The sequence below is a fragment of the Spermophilus citellus genome (assembly GCF_964194105.1).
Source record: "Spermophilus citellus genome assembly, chromosome: 13".
NCBI classification, from domain to species: Eukaryota; Metazoa; Chordata; class Mammalia; order Rodentia; family Sciuridae; genus Spermophilus; species Spermophilus citellus.
This window is the reverse complement of record NC_138193.1, coordinates 46,223,248-46,241,598: the sequence shown is the minus strand read 5'-3', so window position 1 is coordinate 46,241,598 and position 18,351 is coordinate 46,223,248. Positions and strand designations below refer to the sequence as shown.

The 18,351-nt window shown below is 39.2% G+C and overlaps 1 protein-coding gene across 8 annotated transcripts in view; it reads left to right on the top strand.

The window, feature by feature from the left end:
• CTNNA2 (catenin alpha 2) overlaps positions 1-18,351 on the top strand; it is a gene marked incomplete at its 5' end in the record, with an annotated part of 976,113 nt that overhangs the window by 855,273 nt on the left and 102,489 nt on the right. For all 8 annotated transcript variants that reach the window (XM_081264879.1, XM_081264878.1, XM_081264877.1 and 5 more), the window contains 2 exons: positions 16,072-16,164; positions 16,734-16,890. In XM_081264879.1, coding sequence (XP_081121005.1) covers positions 16,072-16,164; positions 16,734-16,890 — 250 coding nt within the window. The remainder of the gene's footprint in view (positions 1-16,071; positions 16,165-16,733; positions 16,891-18,351) is intronic.

Genomic DNA, 18,351 nt, shown 5'->3' with positions numbered 1-18,351 from the left:
TCAGTGACTGAATCTGACTTTCCCCACACCTGGGTAACCTTCAGCAGCAGAACGGACCTCAGGCCCCAGAATGAAGTCCATCAGGCCTGACATTCTAATCTCCCCCACCCACTTCATTTCTCCCCATTATATAGTTTGTCTTTACTTTTTTAATGGTATCATTTGCAGCACCAAAAGTTTTAATTTTGATGTAATCTAGTCTAATCTATTTTCAGTTACTTACAGATTTTTGTATCAACCTTACTTTTTCTCCAATTTTTTAATTGTGGCAGAATCCACATGATAAGATTTTTCATCTTAACTATTTCAAAGTATACAGTTCAAGGGTATTAAATAAATCATAAGATCATGCAACCATCACCATCATCTATCCCCCATAATTCTTTGCCTCTTGTATTGAAACTCTATACCCATTAAGCAATAACCCCCCATTCTCTTCTCCCCCAACCCCTGATGACCACTGTGATATTACTTTCTGATTCTATGATTTTTGTCTACTTTAAGTATCTCATACAAGTGATAATAATAATAATAATAATAGTTGTTGTTGTTATTATTATTATTATTATTATTATTATTATTATTTATTTGGTACAGGGGTGCTTACCTGTTTAGCAACATCCTTTTTATATTTTGAGACAGGGTCTCACTAAGTTGCTTAGGGCCTTGCTAAGTTGCTGAGCATAGTCTTGAACTTGCAATCCTCCTCCCTGAGTCTCCCGAGCCACTAGGATTACAGGTGTGTGCCACCATGCCTGGCCAGTATTTGTCTTTTGGGACTTGGCTTATAGCACTAATCATAATGTCCTCCAGTTTCATTCTTCTCCTGTCCACCTTCAGTATCAAGGTTTTGCCTTTGTTTCCTCTCCTTCTGTAGTCTGGCCTTTGGAAAGTATATTTTATTCCAGAAGGTCTTATTCTGAGGAGCATTAACTACCATAATTGTGTCAACTTTGCCTACATTTTTCTTAAGAGAGTGGCTCTAACTTCACCTTGGATGGTGCCTCATTGGCATCTCTAAGCATGTTGATCAACTTGCCCACTGGCAGGATTGTACAAGATGCAATACTCATGTGTAGGACTTGAAACAGACTCCAGATTCAAATACTGGCTCTGCCACTTGCTAGCTGTATGGTCTGGGAAATTTCCTTAGCCTCTTAGTTTCTGGTTCATCATCTGTGAAATGGGGGTGCAGAGAGTTATTTTTGAGGTTTATAGTAAGCAATAAATGAACATCAGATAAGGATGTATGGAATGTGCCTTGGAGTTAGGCTGTGGGAGTCCCAGCCTGACTTTTCTGGCTTACTCTGGTCTGACCTGTGTCTCAATATCCTCAACTAAAAAACTGATAACTATAATAATTGTACTCACCCCAGAAGGTTTTATGAAGATACAAAGCTTCTAAAAAAGTACTTGATTCACAGGTAACCCTTATACATTGCAACTTGAATTTGTGCAGGTGTTCTAAGAATGCAATAAATAGTAACTTTGAAAGTTTCTTTAGCATTATACTGGTATCCAGGATTCCCTTGAATGTCAACTTTTCTAAGATCCTGGAAGTAAAGAACTGCATGGATCTTTTATCCTTATCATATTTTTAACATTTTTTTGAACTTTTGGAAGGGGTGGTAAAAGATGGTCATTGTGTGTGCCATGTCTGCATTTCAAGGGAAGAAGCTGAAAGCAATATGACCCAGATGATTTTGTCACTGAAGGAGGTCAGAGGTGTTCCTGGAGAGGGAGACCTCAACTCAGGAGGAGTGGGTTCTTGACAAATGTTGCAGAAATGAATTGAAAGATGCAACAGTTCAAGGCACAAAGAGACACACTTAGGAAAGCAGAGACACATTCAAGGGAGAATGCGGGCTATTTTGATAGTGACAATAAATCCCTTAGTCTGGGAAGGATAGGGGGATAATAGCTAGAGGCTGGAGTAAAGGTGAAATGAGGATGGAGTTGGGCAGAGCTTAGTTCCCAGAGCTTTCGATTGCCCTCCATCATGCTACTTTCTGTGGGCAAGGACATGGACTGGTTGCTAGAGAGTTGCTTATTTTGCAATTCAATGGTCCATGAGCATGTTCCTGCATTCCAATGATTTATAAGTGCTCCTCTTTTGAGACTCAGTATGTCTTATTTGTCTGTACCCCCAAATTCCTATCTCAATTTTACCACCCTGGGTGCTCAGAAAAAAATGTGCTTTTGGTGTATAATCACAGGGTCTCACTCTTACCCAGAATATTCATGAATGATGATAGTAATTAGATCTCTCTAATTAAAAGTGTTGGAAAAACTCTCAAAGTACTTATCATAGACTTGTGAAAAGTGATGATATGAGGATAATTTTCGAAGAAGAAAGCAAAACAGGTGTCGTATAGGGAAAATTCCAGTTGTCCTGATGACAGGGAACTATTTGTTTAGTGCAGAGGCTGTGGTAGATCTATAAGGCTCACTCACTCACACTGGGCATTTGTCAGAGCAGAGGGATGGGTTTGGGCTCCACCCCTGGAGTTTCTGATTCAGAAGTTCTCTGGTGGTCCAAGAATTTGCATTTCTAAGAAGTTCCCAAATGGTGCTGATGTTGCTGGTCCTGGGTTAGATGCTTTTTTTTTCCCCTGAAATTTGCCTTATAAGCATCTCTTGAGGAGTGTTCCAGAAATGCCTTGTCAGGAGCATTGCACACCCCCAGAATCAGAATCTGCTGGTGAAAAGGAAGTTTAAACACACCAGCTAATTCTTATGGCGGGGCAAACTTTGGAAAGTACTGAGAGAGAGAGAAATCGCTTCCAACCCCTCTCCCTGGTTGGCTCCATTAAAGAGAGTAAGTAAAGCTGACGGGTGCAACTAAAGCCCAAGGGTGGGGGGAACACCCATTTACTTGGCAGTGCTTTAATTGAATTTGGAGCAAATTTAGATTAAATTTAGAATGGGAAGACTGTTCTCTACCAGGCTGTATGTTAGGATTAGCTTGGGAGCTTTAAAATCCTTAAGAACAAGTACATCAGAACCTGAGACTGGATCCCAGACATCCATATTTTTTAATGCTTCTCTGGAGTTTTCAATGTGCATCCAAGCTTATCAATGACAGAAATGGAGAAACTTGGATTCTGGTCTCTATTTTATAGCAAATTAGCTGCATAACTGAGAAAATGTTTCCTAATGTCTTTAGAATAAAAAATGTTTGTTTTATTTTCTTTTGGTAAGTGGAGGCATGGGGCACATGACAAAGAGAAGAAAAGAGGAAAGAGGGTAGGTCTGGATTAAATCTACAGTTCTCAGTCTGGACTGTGCATTTGAATTATCCAAGGAAAAATAAACAATAAAAACAAATAATTCATGAATGAATAAGGTCCACTTCAGAATGTATAGGGCTAAGACTTGGGCACTGATATTTTTAATTCCCCAAGTGATTGCAATGTGCAGCTAGGGCAAGAACCACTGGATTAGAGGATTTCTAAAACCCCTTATGTGTCATGCATTATGTACTTCCATATAAGTTATTGACTTCCTATAACCAGTGTCAAAGCATTTGCTAAGAAGAACATAGACTGGATTTTTAAGTGTCAAGTAAACATCCTATGTCAAGTGACTTTCGTCACCATGCTATGCACTTGTACTTACTGCAGTGTAGTGGCTCATTGAATTATGTAACTGGAGCAAATCTTTTGTGGAACACTCACTATTCACTTGATATCTTACAAATATCCTCATCAGAAAGTTGAACATTATTACATCAGTTTTATAGAAGAGGACATGATTACTTAAATAATGAACTTTCCCATATGGCAGAACTATCCAGTTTCACCTCTCATGCTGGTTACATTAGGCAGATACTTTTCAAATTATGATGTACATGGTAATTGCCTGTAGAACCTGTTAACTATGAAGTCTGATTCAGTAGGTCTGGGACAGACCCATGATTGTAGGTTTCTAACAACCTCACAGGTGTTGCCTTTAGGACTAGTTTATGGACAATACTTTGAGAAGCAAAAATCTACACCACCTCTTACCCTCCTTCTCCACTTTTCAGGCATTACTATGGTCCTGAAGGGTCTAAGCACATGCACAGGATAAACTCTCTCCAACTCCCAAAATATGCATCCCAAAGAGTGCTTTTGTTAGACCATTTCTGTGTTTTTGCCCACATTCTAGAGATACTGCCTATGATGTGTTTTGCACTGATTCTTTGTGAATTCCTGTAAAAATCTCTGACATCTTCTTTGGAACATTTTCACACTTCATAGCTTTTTTTAAAAATTTTTGTTTAAGTTGTAGATGGACACAATACCTTTATTTATTTTTATGTGGTGCTGCAGATCAAACCTAATGCCTCACATGCTAAGCAAGTGCTCTACCACTGCGCCACACCCCCAGCCCACAATTTATAGGTTTTTTTTTTTTAAAAAAAAACATTATTTTTTAGGTGTAGAAGAACACAACACAATGCCTTTATTTTTATGTGGTGCTGAGGATCGAATCCGGGTCCCGCCTGTGCTAGGCGAGCGCCCTACCGCTGAGCCACAATACCAGCCCCACAATTTATAGCTTTTTAATCCCTGAAGACAGATTAGATTTTTGGATAAGCTTTATCTGGTGAAATAATGGATGGTGGTATAGGGTTTGGGTGGATGTAAATAAATGTATAAATATGAAGAAATGAAGAATGAAGAGGTTCTTGCCTTTGATGAAAATTTCCAGAGAACAGACTGTGAGTGCATATAGCTCCATCAGAGGCAAAGACTACTGGGACTATAGCATTTGGGGCAACTCATGCTCTGATCTATGCATGGACACCAGAGTAGTCTTTGTATTTGTAATCCTTCAGGGATCAGTAAACTTATTGCTATGAGTAGTAACTATTCTAGGCTTTATAGGCCAAATGGAGTTTCATATATTTTTCTGTATGTGTTTTAACTATTCTTGATATGTGTAAAACCATACTTAGCTTAAAGGCCACACAAAGACAAGTCACTGCTACATTTGGCCCACAGGTATATGTCATTACACATATTTCATCACTAAATAACACTAGTGGAAAAGAATGTACATTGTGTGTGCATTATAGATTTTGTTGGAAATAAATAAGTCCTTTAAAAATATTTCCTCAGGCTTTAGAGAATGTTGAAATGGTATTTGCAATTTTTGCTTAACTAAGCACTTACATTGAGAAAGTCGCTCAAATATCTTTCTAGCCCCCTTCCCCTTTACTTGTTTTCTCTATGAATGCACACAAAATATTATTGGTGGCACTACAATGTGTATGCTTCTCAAACGTGGATCCTACAACAAAACTGCAGAGACATTTGAGGCAAAAGTCCAGGGTTAAATAAACAAACAGCCTGCCTGGAGATCACCAAGCTAAATAGAAGCAAGATGCATAGAATTTCCTCACTATTTGCTCCTCACTGGGAATATTAGCCGGATCGCCATCTTTAGCTTTATTTCGCATAGCAAATTGAAAGGTCAGGCTGACTGGCCATTCACCGAGATGACTGATTCAGCTAGCAGAGACAAAATGACCTCCTGAGGACAAAGCAAAATAGTTCACTTGTAGAAAGTTGCTAGGCTGAGTCACATTTAAAGGGCATTGTGGGGCTAGGCCTGCTCCTGTGGGCATTGTTTACAAAATAACCTTGGCTGGGAGTTCATGCATACTTTTGCAAGTGCAGCTGCTCCTTCCATCTAGACCTAGACATGGTCTCCTGAGGGTGTGAAGATGAAACCAGGATGCATCTGTGCTCCATGCCTGGTCATGACTCTGGACTGTGATGGCTACATCTGCTGCCCAGCGAGGCACAGGTGCTATTGGAAGGTCACTTTGGAAGACAAGAAACTCCATGTGCCGGGGCCCTTTCTGAGAGCATACCCAGCTTACATGGAATAATCCTGCTGCCTAGCCTCTGGCACTGCTCTGCTCCTCTCTTTGGGCATCATGGAAACATTCTTGCTTTCAATGCTGAACAGGATACTGGCATATCTGTGGCCCAGAGAGGGAAGAGAATTCAGACACTCAAAGGATTTTTTTTCCCTCCTGAAAGAGACTTGTGAAAGTGTTAGGTATCCATGAAGCTAGGAGGCCTTGTCTAATTGCATGGGGGTCTTGCAGGACAGAGGCAGCAAGAAGCTGTAAAAACCGGAGTAGGTATGATGAAAGTGGGAGAGAGCATACCTGCTGGGTAATAATGTTAGATAGCCAGGAAAAAGCTCTCACGGGTATTGTTAAGCAAAGGAGAACTTGAAGCTGGTGTCAGGAACCAGAGTATGAAGGCAAATAATGAGAACAGAATTGGAATGAATGTGAATGCATGGGACTGGGGGGGGCGGGGCGTGCAAAATATCAGAGATGGCTCTGTGACACTTGGATAGTTTTGTTTGTCCTGCACAATAAACCTGAGATAGAACAGACAAGGAGAGCTCTCACATGACTGATCTGAGAATGGGTGGCTTGCCCCTAGGGGAAAGACATAAAATAGGGAGCTGTGCGAAACCAGCCATGGACAAGGATGTGTTTTAATAAAACTTTACTTATAAAAACAGATGATGGTGGGGAGAATTTTTAGATAAAATTGAAGCAAGAAATCTCCTTGTTCTTACATTCTTTCCCAAAGGCTTGTCTGGACAGCCTAAAGTATCTACAATGCACATTTCCCCTCAAAGCTCTTGAGGACTCAGGAATGTCTTAATTAGTTCAAGATGCTCTATTACCTAAGAGAAGAAAATGTGACCTTCGTGAATTATTACTTTGGTTAATCAATTAGCAAAGGATGATAAGAAAACCATCAGTGATAAGGAGAGGAATGTAGGAGCTAAAAGAAAATGGAGACGGGAAAGGAGAAATCAATCCAGGACAGCAAGGCTGCCTCAGAGCCACATCTCTACTTGCTGGGTGCAAGGTCTCAGAGAGAGAGTCACGGAGGCCACAAGTATGAATGCAAGTTGACCAATATCCTCAAAAAGGTTGAAGTTTAATTAAAAATCTTTGCTATCTATGTGTATATGTACCTATATGTCTTTTTTAAAGTATTTATCTATCCATCCATGTACACATATCACAGTGCATAAAAAATAGTAGTGATCTGTGGTACAGTCAGTAAGCAGGATGGATTTAAGAAGAGAGAGCTGTTCCTATCAGTCCGTGTGAATGGAGTGTCTTCAGTGATATGTGGACCTGGAATTAAACCTTGCAGGCTGCTAGGAGTTTAATCGTAGCGGGACTACCTCCCCCTACAAGATAGCCTGGGACACATAAATGTGGTCTCATCACCAACTCCCTCATTAAATTGGAGTTTTGTACAAAAGGGGCTGAAGTCATGGATATAATATTGGTTAGGATAGTTAGACTCACTAAGCATGGCAGATATGGTCTTGGCTCCACTCTTCACTCATTGTCTTGGAATGTATAAAACCAGGCTTTAGAGAAGAGCTGCACTCATTAATTCATCTGGATCTTCTTTTTGCAAATGTTCCTTGGCTCCTGCTAAATGCCAAGCACTGGATGGTTCATTGCAGCTCTTCCCCATTGCTGGAGACAGAATATGGAGCGCCCATCCTACTAATACACAGCCCACATATAGGAAGATCAACATGTGTTATTCACTGGAAATAAGCAAAGATTGTATTTACTTACCTAGGAATCTGATAAACAAAATAAGAGTGGAGAATAATGACATTTCATTTCTTTGATGTACAGATGGAGGGAAAAAAAATCCCAGGAGCCCCATTAGTAATTAAAAGGGTATTATATTCATTGCATAATTTTAGATAACACATGATAAGCCTCCCCCATCCTTTTCATATAACCACACATTATTGATGAAGCAGCATCAAGAAGGCATTAGGTGATGCTTTATTGCATTATTTTAAGCCACTGAGGTTTTTATACATGAAGGGTATAGATTTATGCTGAGTGATTCAGCTATGAAGCAGGCACATCAATTTGTTCATGAATGTGAGCTGGTGATTACCTCCATTAAAGTCACCAGGGCAGACTGATCACTTTAATTTAGGCAGAGGCATGCAAATAGCATTTGCTAGTGATGTGCGTATCCCTAAGAACACACACAAAAGAACTGTTTTGCATCCTAGAGGAGCCCTAGGAATTCGATTTGTGTTGACACAGGTGTATAACTACAGTCAAGGGTGCAAGGCCTGGTGGGACCATGAAGGAATTTCATTGCAGCTCCATGTGGCAGGATAGTGCATACGTTTTGTTTGGTTTTAGCTGCTGAATGCTAATTTGATGCTGCATTGCAACAAGGATGGTACAGGGTGCATACAGTTATAGCCATTTCTAGATCATAGAACTTGGGGCCCCCTTAGGTATGATAAAGTTGTGTCAGGTTGAGTGGTTCTCTCCTTTCTCCAACATGAAAGTAACTGAGAGCATTTAGTAAATTCAGAAAAACTGGAATTGAGCACCTGTGATCTCACGTATCTATCCATCCATGTACACATATCAAAAACAGTGCATAAAAAATTAGAATGTAACAGATAGTGATCTGTGGTACAGTCAGTAAGCATGATGGAGTTTAGAAGAAGAGAGAGCTATTCCTATTGGTCAGTGTGAGTGCAACACCTTCAGTGATATGTGAACCTGTATTGGGTGGATATGTGGTGGTGTGTAGGGAGCTTCTGCACTGTAAGACTCCACAGTATGTCTGGGGTAATGTCGAGCTACTTCTTAGGCAATCCTCAAGTCCATTTGTGATTGATGGAGTGCATAGTGGAAAGAACATTCTGATGAAGCCATGGCAGAGAAGTCAAGGAGAAATGGGATAAAGGCTATTGGGGAACTGGCAATTTGCTCATTGCTGGGGAGCTTTTGGCAAGCACTATGTTTTTATGTAAATAAGTACCATAACAGTCTTTCTCGTGTAGAAATTCCACTTTTGACAGGATACCTACAGTTGTACGTTACTTTGTTCTGGTAACATCAAACATTGCAGAATCCTCTAAATATGTAGTCAACAGGGGATTGATTTACCAAGTAATGAGGCAATAACATTAGGGAATAAGTTACTAAAAAATAATGTTTAAAAATATACAGAAAAATATAGGTGGTAATAGTGTTGCATGCCTATAATCCCAGCTATTGATTGAGGAGGCTGATGCAAGAGGATCAGAAGTTCCAGACCAGCCTGGGCAACTTAGTGAGACCTGTCTCAAAATAAAAAATATAAAGGACTGAGGATGTAGCTCAGTGGTAACACACCCTGGATTGAGTCTCCAGTACACAACACACACTAAAATAAAATGAATACTGCATAGAAAATATTTGAGATATAATAAGAGATAAAATAAGCAGAGACAAAAAATATGATATATACTCAGGTTGCAATTTTATGCAGATTTGATAATTTCAGACTAAACTCTACAAATTATCATATGGCAAGAACAAATACTCATCACAATATGAGCTTTTAAAACACATTACAGTTGGCCCTTTCTATCCACAGGTTCCAAGTCTGCAAATTCAATTAACTGCAGATAGAAAATACTTGAAAAATAATTGCATCTGAACTGAACACACATAGACTTTTTACTTGCCTTTATTTCCTAAACAATACAGTATAACAACTATCTACATAGCATTTACATTGTAATAGGTATTACAAGTAATCTAGAGATGATTTAAAGTATATGGGAATACATAGTTAATATGCAAATACTATATACCATTTTACATAAGCCTCTCAGAACCAATACCAAGAGATGACTGCACCTGTTCAAGTTGTCTTCCCACCAAAATATAAGCCCTTCTAAGGCATACATATTATTTAATTTGTATCTTCGATGTCTTCCATATATAGATACTTTAGTATTCACTGGATGACTAAATGAATCAGTGATTAGGTATTGTTATTAAAATATGTGTTGTGCTTTTATAGTGACCTTTCAATAAAATGTTTAATATGAAAATATTACTCAATATCTTTACTAGGTGGTGGGTTAACTTCTCTATCCATTTCCCATTTCAACCCTGTAACAACTTTATAAGGCAGATGCTGTTACTATTTTATATTTTATTATTGAGGAAATTTAGGCTCAGAGATGCAAAGCGTCTTGCTTGACTGACAAGAATAACAGAACAGGCTCTTAGCAATTATATGATTAAGAAATTTAAGTTTATAGAGTGATGAAGAGGATCAGATGCTTCAGAGAGGACACTTGAAACAAAAGCAAGAGCAAAAGGGGTTTCTCTTTTCCCCCTATCCCCCAAATGTCCTCATTGTGTGCTCAGTTGCAAATATAATACTGAGCCATCATTCTCTGGTCAAGTAATCCTTTGGGTAGAAGTCTCCTCCATCTTTCAGAACCTCTGTTACTAGCAGTTAAGCTGATAAACTCATGCCAGTGTGAGGCAGCTCCTTTTAAAAAGGATTCCTTAATACCTTGACAAAAGGGGACACTTTCCTAGGACAGTCTCCATAGCAACCAGACATGCCTCTCCTCAAAGCAAGTTTCAAAGGTGGCACTTAGTATGCTCTTATGTCCAAGTTATGGAAGTCCGTCCCTCTTAAAGCCAGTTCCCATGTCTAACATGGGATGTTTCTGTCTTGCCTCCCAGATATTTCAGGAAGGTGTACTATCCATATCTTACTGAGTCGTCAAACTCCATCTATAATGCGGGAACCATGTTCTGAAAGAACCTTGAGTTCTAGACACAGTAGGCAGGTATATGTTAATTCCTTCCTGGGTGCAGATTGTGTTAGTCCAGGTAAGAGAATAAAGCTTCAGATTGCAACCTAGCACTCTTCGCAGTTATAGAGAATAGCAGCTGGCATGGAATTTGTACCATCTTCCTTTTTCTCTGTGGTTTTATGCAGCCACGTGACTGGTGGCTGTAAATTCAAGTAATTCCCTTTTAATAGTAAATAAGCTCATTTTATCTTCAAATTTATGATGATGATGAAATATTAACACAAGGAGCAAGTACTTTATGGACCTCCAAATTGCTATTCTCTTTTATTTCAATAGTGTGTTCTTCTTAAAATACCAATATGATACCTGAAGTTGTAAAAATTAATGAAATGATACAGCATTTGGGGGTTGAATGCACTGAATATGTTCTGTGTTTGGAATTGAACAGAATGACGAATATTAAAAAATGAAATTTGATTTCCAGGGCCAGAAAAGGAGAAAATGTTCTCATCTTTCTGATGTACCTCATATCACTTTGCAGCTACAAGCCTAATACTTTATTACCAGAGGTTTTTTAATGTCTAATTAAAGCTCAATCTTCTAAGCATTTTGACTTTTCTTGTAAGTGTTCAAATAAGACTGGGTGGTATTTTTGAGATGGAATTGATTTCTGTGGCAGTGTCCACACACAACTGAGTAGCACTGTCATAATGCATACTTCATCTGGAACTGTGAGCTATGCGGGGTGTTTTCGTGAATAAAAAGCATCTTGTGTGGGCTGGGGTTATAACTCAGTTTGCTTAGCATGAGGTCCTAGGTTCATTCCCCAGCACAAAAAAAAAAAAAAAAAAAAAGATTAAAAACAGAAATCTTGCATTTTATATGGTCACAGTGTATATTTTATGAAAGCTTCACATTTTTTAATTTTGATTTTTGTCAACTTCACTGTCTCATCAGTCTCCCAAGAATATTGCCACTCTGATTTTGGTCAACTAAGGTGCTCATTAAAGGGGTAGGGAGTGGATGCCAATTGCAATACAAATTCAGTTCATGAAGCAAGCTGTTTTCTTACAAGAATCAGCATCAGCTGTCCTTGCTGATTTATTTTCTGACTAATTCTGCTAATATTATTATTTGCTTCACTCTTCGCTTTCTTACACACTGTGCCCCAGAAGAGGAGGAAAAAAAAAACATAATCATTGAGCAGCCAGAAAGTTGTTACTCAGGCAATCCGAAAATAAATATTATGAGATGGACATCTTACCTGTCTGTGATATGGGTAATGATTCCCACCCAGGAGCACTGATCTCTTCTTTTTTTAAACTCTTAAAGTTCTTGATGTAGGCAGCACACAATTTAGTGATGGCGTCTAAGCTCCCTCTTTTTCCCCAAGATAATTTGTTCTTAAGGCACTATGTCAGAGATAGAAGACTGGTCTAGTCCTTTTGCCTTTTACTTCCCCAAATCCATTATGCTCTCAAAAGTTATGGAGGAGCGCTTCCTTTCATAGTTAGATTGCTGAGGGCAAGGGGTGGTTAATACAATGGGCCACCTATACTCATGGCCTATTCAACTTTCAGAAACCCCAAATCAATTTAAATAGACCAAAATTTAATACCTGATGATAGACTTTATTGTTTTCTAAGCTTCCAGGAAGGCAAATAACTCTTGTTGTCTCGGTGAAGTTGCAAATAATTCAAGACTGGAGAAAGTAAAGGCCATAGCCAGCTGGACATGCATGTCCCATAAATGTTGGTTGACTTGAGCCAGTTCCAAAATTCTAACAGATTCAATCACATTGCTCAGTGTCTTGGATCGTAACCTATTAGTGGCCTATGGTCTTCTTTTTTATTCCTATTGATCGCTTCAAATGTTTATGATTCTAGCCCACAGTTTCCTCCCTTCCCTCCCCCCACCACCTCCTTCACCATGTTGAATGGGTAATAGAGTAGAAAATACTGTGCTTTGGCCTGGCACCATGGTGGTGCACGCCTGCAATCCCAGCCTCACAGGAGGCTGAGACAGAAGGATCCTGAGTTCAAATCCAGCTTCAGCAATGATGAGGTGCTGAGCAACTCAGTGATACCCTGTATCTAAATAAAAAATACAAAATAGGGCTGGGGATGTGGCTCTGTGGTTGAGTGCCCCTAAGTTTAATCACTGGTACCCATCATCCCCGCCAAAAAAGAAGAAAGAAAAGAAAAAACTGTGCTTTGAAAAATAGGATACTTTACCAAAGAGTTTCTGATATCATAATATTAGAGCTGTAATTAAATAATAGATAATTGAAGCTGGGCAAAGTGGTGAATGCCTGTAATCCCAACCTCTCAGGAGGCTGAGACAGGAGAATTGCAAGTTCAAAGCCAGCTTCAGCAAAACTGAAGCTCTAAGCAACTCAATGAGACATTGTCTCTAAATAAAAAAATACAAAATAGGGCTGGGGATGTGGCTCAGTAATTGAGTGCCCCTGAGTTAAGTCCCTGGTACCAAAAAAGAAAAAAAAAGATAATTGACAAAACTGTGGGAATCAAAATACCTAGACCCATGTTCAGAGTTACCAAGATGCCAGTAGTTTCAGTAAGGAGAGAAAAGCAAGCCAAAAGAAAATCAGGAAGGTAGGGATCTGGATCGAGTCCATGACCAATTTAAAATAAGCAAGACTGCCTTTGGAGATACTGAAATCTTTAACATCACATTGAAAATATTTTCAGAATGTTTCAGAACACAATGCAACGTAAATGAAATTCTGATTTTAAGTGGAATTAAACAGTAGGAATACATTGCACAGTGAAGGTTGCCAGACTGTAGGATTTGTGGAGCAGGAAAATTAAATAGAATAAATAATTGGAGGATTACTCAGAGTTGCCAGCTCCTTACTTTTGCCACAGCCTGCTACCTCTGTCCTCTATACTAAGATTCTATGGGTAATGAGGTTCCCATGTTAAACCTGAGCCAGAAAACGGTTTGTTTAAGCAAAGCATGAGAAAACATTTCAAAAGACACACAAAGAAAAATTTGTTGTCGCCATGTGGATGTTACTGGTTGACTTTCTCATGTGTAAGATCCCAGTTCTTCTCAGCCCTAGGTCCCCTGGGTTGACCTCCACCAAGTGACCCAGAGCCAGCATGGATGTGAAGCTATGTTCTGGACTGCTACCTCCAGAGCCATTATTTCCTTGACAGTGTTAGTTTGTTCTTGCTTTTCTTACAGGGATGCAAGAAAATATTAACCCATGATCTGGTTCCTGGGACATTTTATGTTTTCATGTTGTTGTGCCACATTCTTTTTAAATTGTCTTCTACTTTCAAAAGTGTGATCTCAAGTCTCTGTCACACCAAGCAACGATGGTAAAGGGCAAACAAAGCCTTCATCTAAAATCATCATTTCACGGAATGAAAAAGGTTGTTCAAGAGCAGACATAGGAAGAATTTAATTGAATATTAAAAGACAGAACTTGACATTAGAAAGATATAACTTTATGAAAATTTTTCTACATTATTCTGATTTTATTTTATTTTTTTCCTGCCATCATAGACAGGGGGATATTGCATTCTGGACTCACTAAGGACAAGAATGTAGAAACCATGGTTGAACACTATAGCATTGGTAAACATTTGCTAGAAGATAAATTGAAAATTTTTCTAGTTAGATTAAGGTGCAGCTCCACTTTATTTTTTGAGCATCTATGGTGCATGCCAAATCACCACATGAAGTTCTACTCAATAAGTTATTCTTTCATTCATTCAGTGAACATTTATAGACTACTTATTCTTTGTCATGTACTGAATCGGGCACTTGGAATGTAAAATTATGTAAATATAGAATACAAATATAACAAAGGTTAATCAAAATGCAGAATGGAGAAAATCTGAGGTAGCAAAAGAAAATGGAAGTTAAAGAGCTATGTGTTATTGTCCCTGCTAGGCTTTTAGAAAGTTTTATGCCCGTGGGCATTTAATATCCTTTCCTGTGAATGAGTAAGACAAGGCATATTTGTCTTTTCTTGTATTTGTTTTGAAAAGTATAATACTGAAATTTATCTGAAGATCAGAGGTACACCACATATTGTAAGAAATGACATGATAATGTTTGTAACTCATTTAAACTATGATTTCTCCTACTCCCTATTTTCACGGTAATAGACATAATGTATCCTTCATCTTTCTTAAAACCTTCAGAAAGGGATTCTCACACTAGTGACTTATTGAAGTAACCTTTGAAAGTATTCCTGGTATCACTGTCCATACTTCATGCTACTGATGAGCAAACTGAATACAAAGTAATCACACAGCTGCTTAGTGGTAGAACCTGGATTGCTAGTTCTGAGATCCCCCACTTCTCTGCACTGGGCACTTGTGGTTTATTTCACATTAGGAATTATGCACATGTGTAGCACATTTTCATCTCTAAGGGCATCAAGGCAGCTCTCAGCCACCTGGTTCTGGAGGATAGAGGTGAGTAGATACCAAGGACAGATGGCTCAGAGGCTCCAGAGGATTCTGTCTCTTCTAATCACTTGTTTTATTTGCCCTACTGACCATAGCCCTTGATGACCTTCTCCTCTCCTTTGACCTTTCTAACCCTCAATCTTCTGTCCTCTTGACACCATCCTGATGGAACTGATCAGTGCTCTGATGGCAGTTTTGCCTGCTGTTGACCTTGACCTATCAATCTGACCTTGTAATAACAATGTTCGACCCTTGATAAGAAGGAATAATTTAAATTGAACTGCCTGATCTGAGAACTTTGAATTTAGTTCTGCTGTTTGGGCTTGTGTAGTATTTTGGAAAAATCAAAATTTTAATGCCTTGATTGTAGACTTGCACGTTCTAATTTGCCATGTATTCCACCATTGCCTACTGAGTCACACCAGCCTTTTCTATACATCTCTCTCGTCTGTCCCTGAAGGCATTTGAGTGGCTGCTGATAGCCTAGCATCTTCAGGCAGGTCTGGGTTCCTGTGGGCAGAGCACTTGAATTTTCAGCTTACAATGAGTCTCAAAATCCAAAGTATTGCCCGTAGCATTTCTCTTACTGGTCAGAGTTAAGTACTGATGTGGCCTGGATCATAGGATTCTGTATTTCATGGTGAATCTTAGGAGGTCCAAGAAAGTGTAGGCAGATCAGGGCAGTCCATAGGAAAAAAACAAAAAAACAGTCCAAACAAACTCATTTAAAATATATCATTGTGTTGTGCTTGCAAATCTTGAAGCAAAAATTTGTTTTTAAGTGTCTGGGTTGGGGGGGGGGCAGAAATGCCTAAACTAGCATATGAGGAAGTAATATTTGGATAAACACAGAAGGGTTCCTTTATCATATTGGTTATAGGATTCTCCCAAGAATGACCTTTTCCCAGAGAAGGTGAAAGGTTATGCAACAGTATGCTTTCTGTTGGCCCAATGTGATTTTTCACTTGAGTCCTCTTCAATGCAGGTTGCCAATTTGGCCTGTTCCATCTCCAACAACGAGGAAGGGGTGAAATTAGTCCGAATGGCAGCCACACAGATTGATAGCCTGTGTCCTCAGGTAAGTCAGTCAACGACCTGATTCTCGGGACCCCCTGCACTCAAACCCTCATATCCCTTCTGTCCTTGCCTAAATTTCTTCTGACTGGATTATGTTACCCACCAATCACTGGCTCTTTAAAGTTCTGCCTTTCTGAAAAATAACTTCTAACTATTCCATGTATTATTGTGGCAATTATTGTCTTTTCTACTCATATTGACTTATTCTGTTTGTTTTGGCTTGTTATTTAAATGCTCACTATCTATTTACCTTGTCTCAACAAGTAAATTATAAGTTTGCACAGGCAGAAAGGAAGAGTTATATTTCCTACATATCTACATTAACTTGTCCAGTAAATTCCTCTTGAAACCTGAGGCTAATTACTGTATCTTAAAAAGAAGAAGCAAAACAAAAATGAATGGTAGCTGATAACCTACTGTATCTTTTGTGTTTGGCATTGTCCTGAACACTGACAACCCATGTATCTGTAGAATGTGCAGAGCACAATGTTTCAATATGGTCTTTCACCTGCTTGCTCCCCTCTTGGAGGAATGTGGTCATCATGTCCCTGGATTGTTCCTAACAAATAGGTCATCAATGCTGCTCTTACACTGGCTGCACGGCCACAGAGCAAAGTTGCTCAGGATAACATGGACGTCTTCAAAGACCAGTGGGAGAAGCAGGTGCGAGTGCTAACTGAGGCTGTGGATGACATCACCTCGGTGGATGACTTCCTGTCTGTCTCAGGTAATCACAGGCCCCTTACCAGGCAGCTGGAAGAGGGAACCGGATGAGATAAGAAATATCTCACAGATGTCATGGGTCTGTGATTCAAGTGTTCTCCTTGGCCCTTTGAGCATTGGATCATCTCTGCAAATGTGATTATAACACCCTCTTGAAAATTTTTATTTCTAGATACTGAGTCAAGTCATCAGAGGAGGAAAACACAACTTTCTGATAAAGTTGTCAGAGCCTGAACATATTATTTAAAGAGGTTTAGATTCTCTTTTGGTTTTTAAGCAGGAGGGATTTTTTAGTACATCTGAATCATCATATTAAAAAAGGTTACAGATTATCAGATTGGCCTATGTGGTCTATGTCTTAAAAACAGGCAATGGGTTATTCCAATTTGGCTATCTTAAGTGGGTCATTTTTCCAATAAGTGAAGGTCTGTGATGAGTCAGGTAGAAATATCAGGAACAGAATTAAGCCACTAGAAGGCACAGGAAAGCCATCAAGGCTCTGAGCATCTGTCTGTTATGTTGCATACGGTAATGAGTAAAAGGAAAGGGAACTAGTCATCACTGTAATTGTAACTTTCTTCTTTGCACATGAAGCCAGACTGGAGGGTGCTAGCAGATTTGAATAACTATGAAGTCAATTTGACTTTTAATGGGACTCATCTTGCTGTTCAAGATCAGGTTACCAACCAGCAAAGGGGCCTTTTTTTGCAAACACCAGTTCACTGTGGGGAGGAGGTGACTAGAAACAGGAGTTTTCATGAGGCATTAAAAGAACCAGGTGACCCTTGAAAATTCAATTTGGCCAGGTGTTGGTTCTGCTGACAGGTTTATAGAGCTCACTCCTACCTAGCCCCTCAGCACAAGACACATCACTGCTGGTAGGAGCCAGGCCTAAGGGACCTCTGACTACAGCCATGCAGAAGGATTTCTGGAGGGAAGGCTTCCATGTTTGGGTACTTTTCCTATTTGCCATCTTTCCTTTTCATGAAGAAGCAGACAATGAATTATATTAGACACTTGTTTGGGGGGCTTGTCTGAGAGCAGTGTAGTTGAATCTTATAGATCTGATTATCCAAAAGCCAAGTTTTCACTGATGGATAACAAGATGAGAAAAAAAAAATGAGCTACCATGTGCATGGGGTCTGTAATTTTCTGTTTGCTTTAATTCTCACCAAAATTCTAATATAGATATTCGTATACTAAGTCTTCCTTTGAAAAAACGAAGCCAGTGAAAGGGGAAGTAACTTGGCAGAGATGGTATTGAATCATGATCACTTTTTTTCAGAAACTTCACGGTTCTCTATAAGTTAAGATTAGAAGGGAAATTTCTTTCCCTTGGTGCTTTCTACTTTCTGCTTTTCTACTTTCACTTCAGATCCCTTCTCCTACCTCTGGTATTCTCATTCCGATTTCTAATCTTGTTCAGAAACCAGTCTTGTTTTTTCTTCCCAAGGTGCTTGGTTTT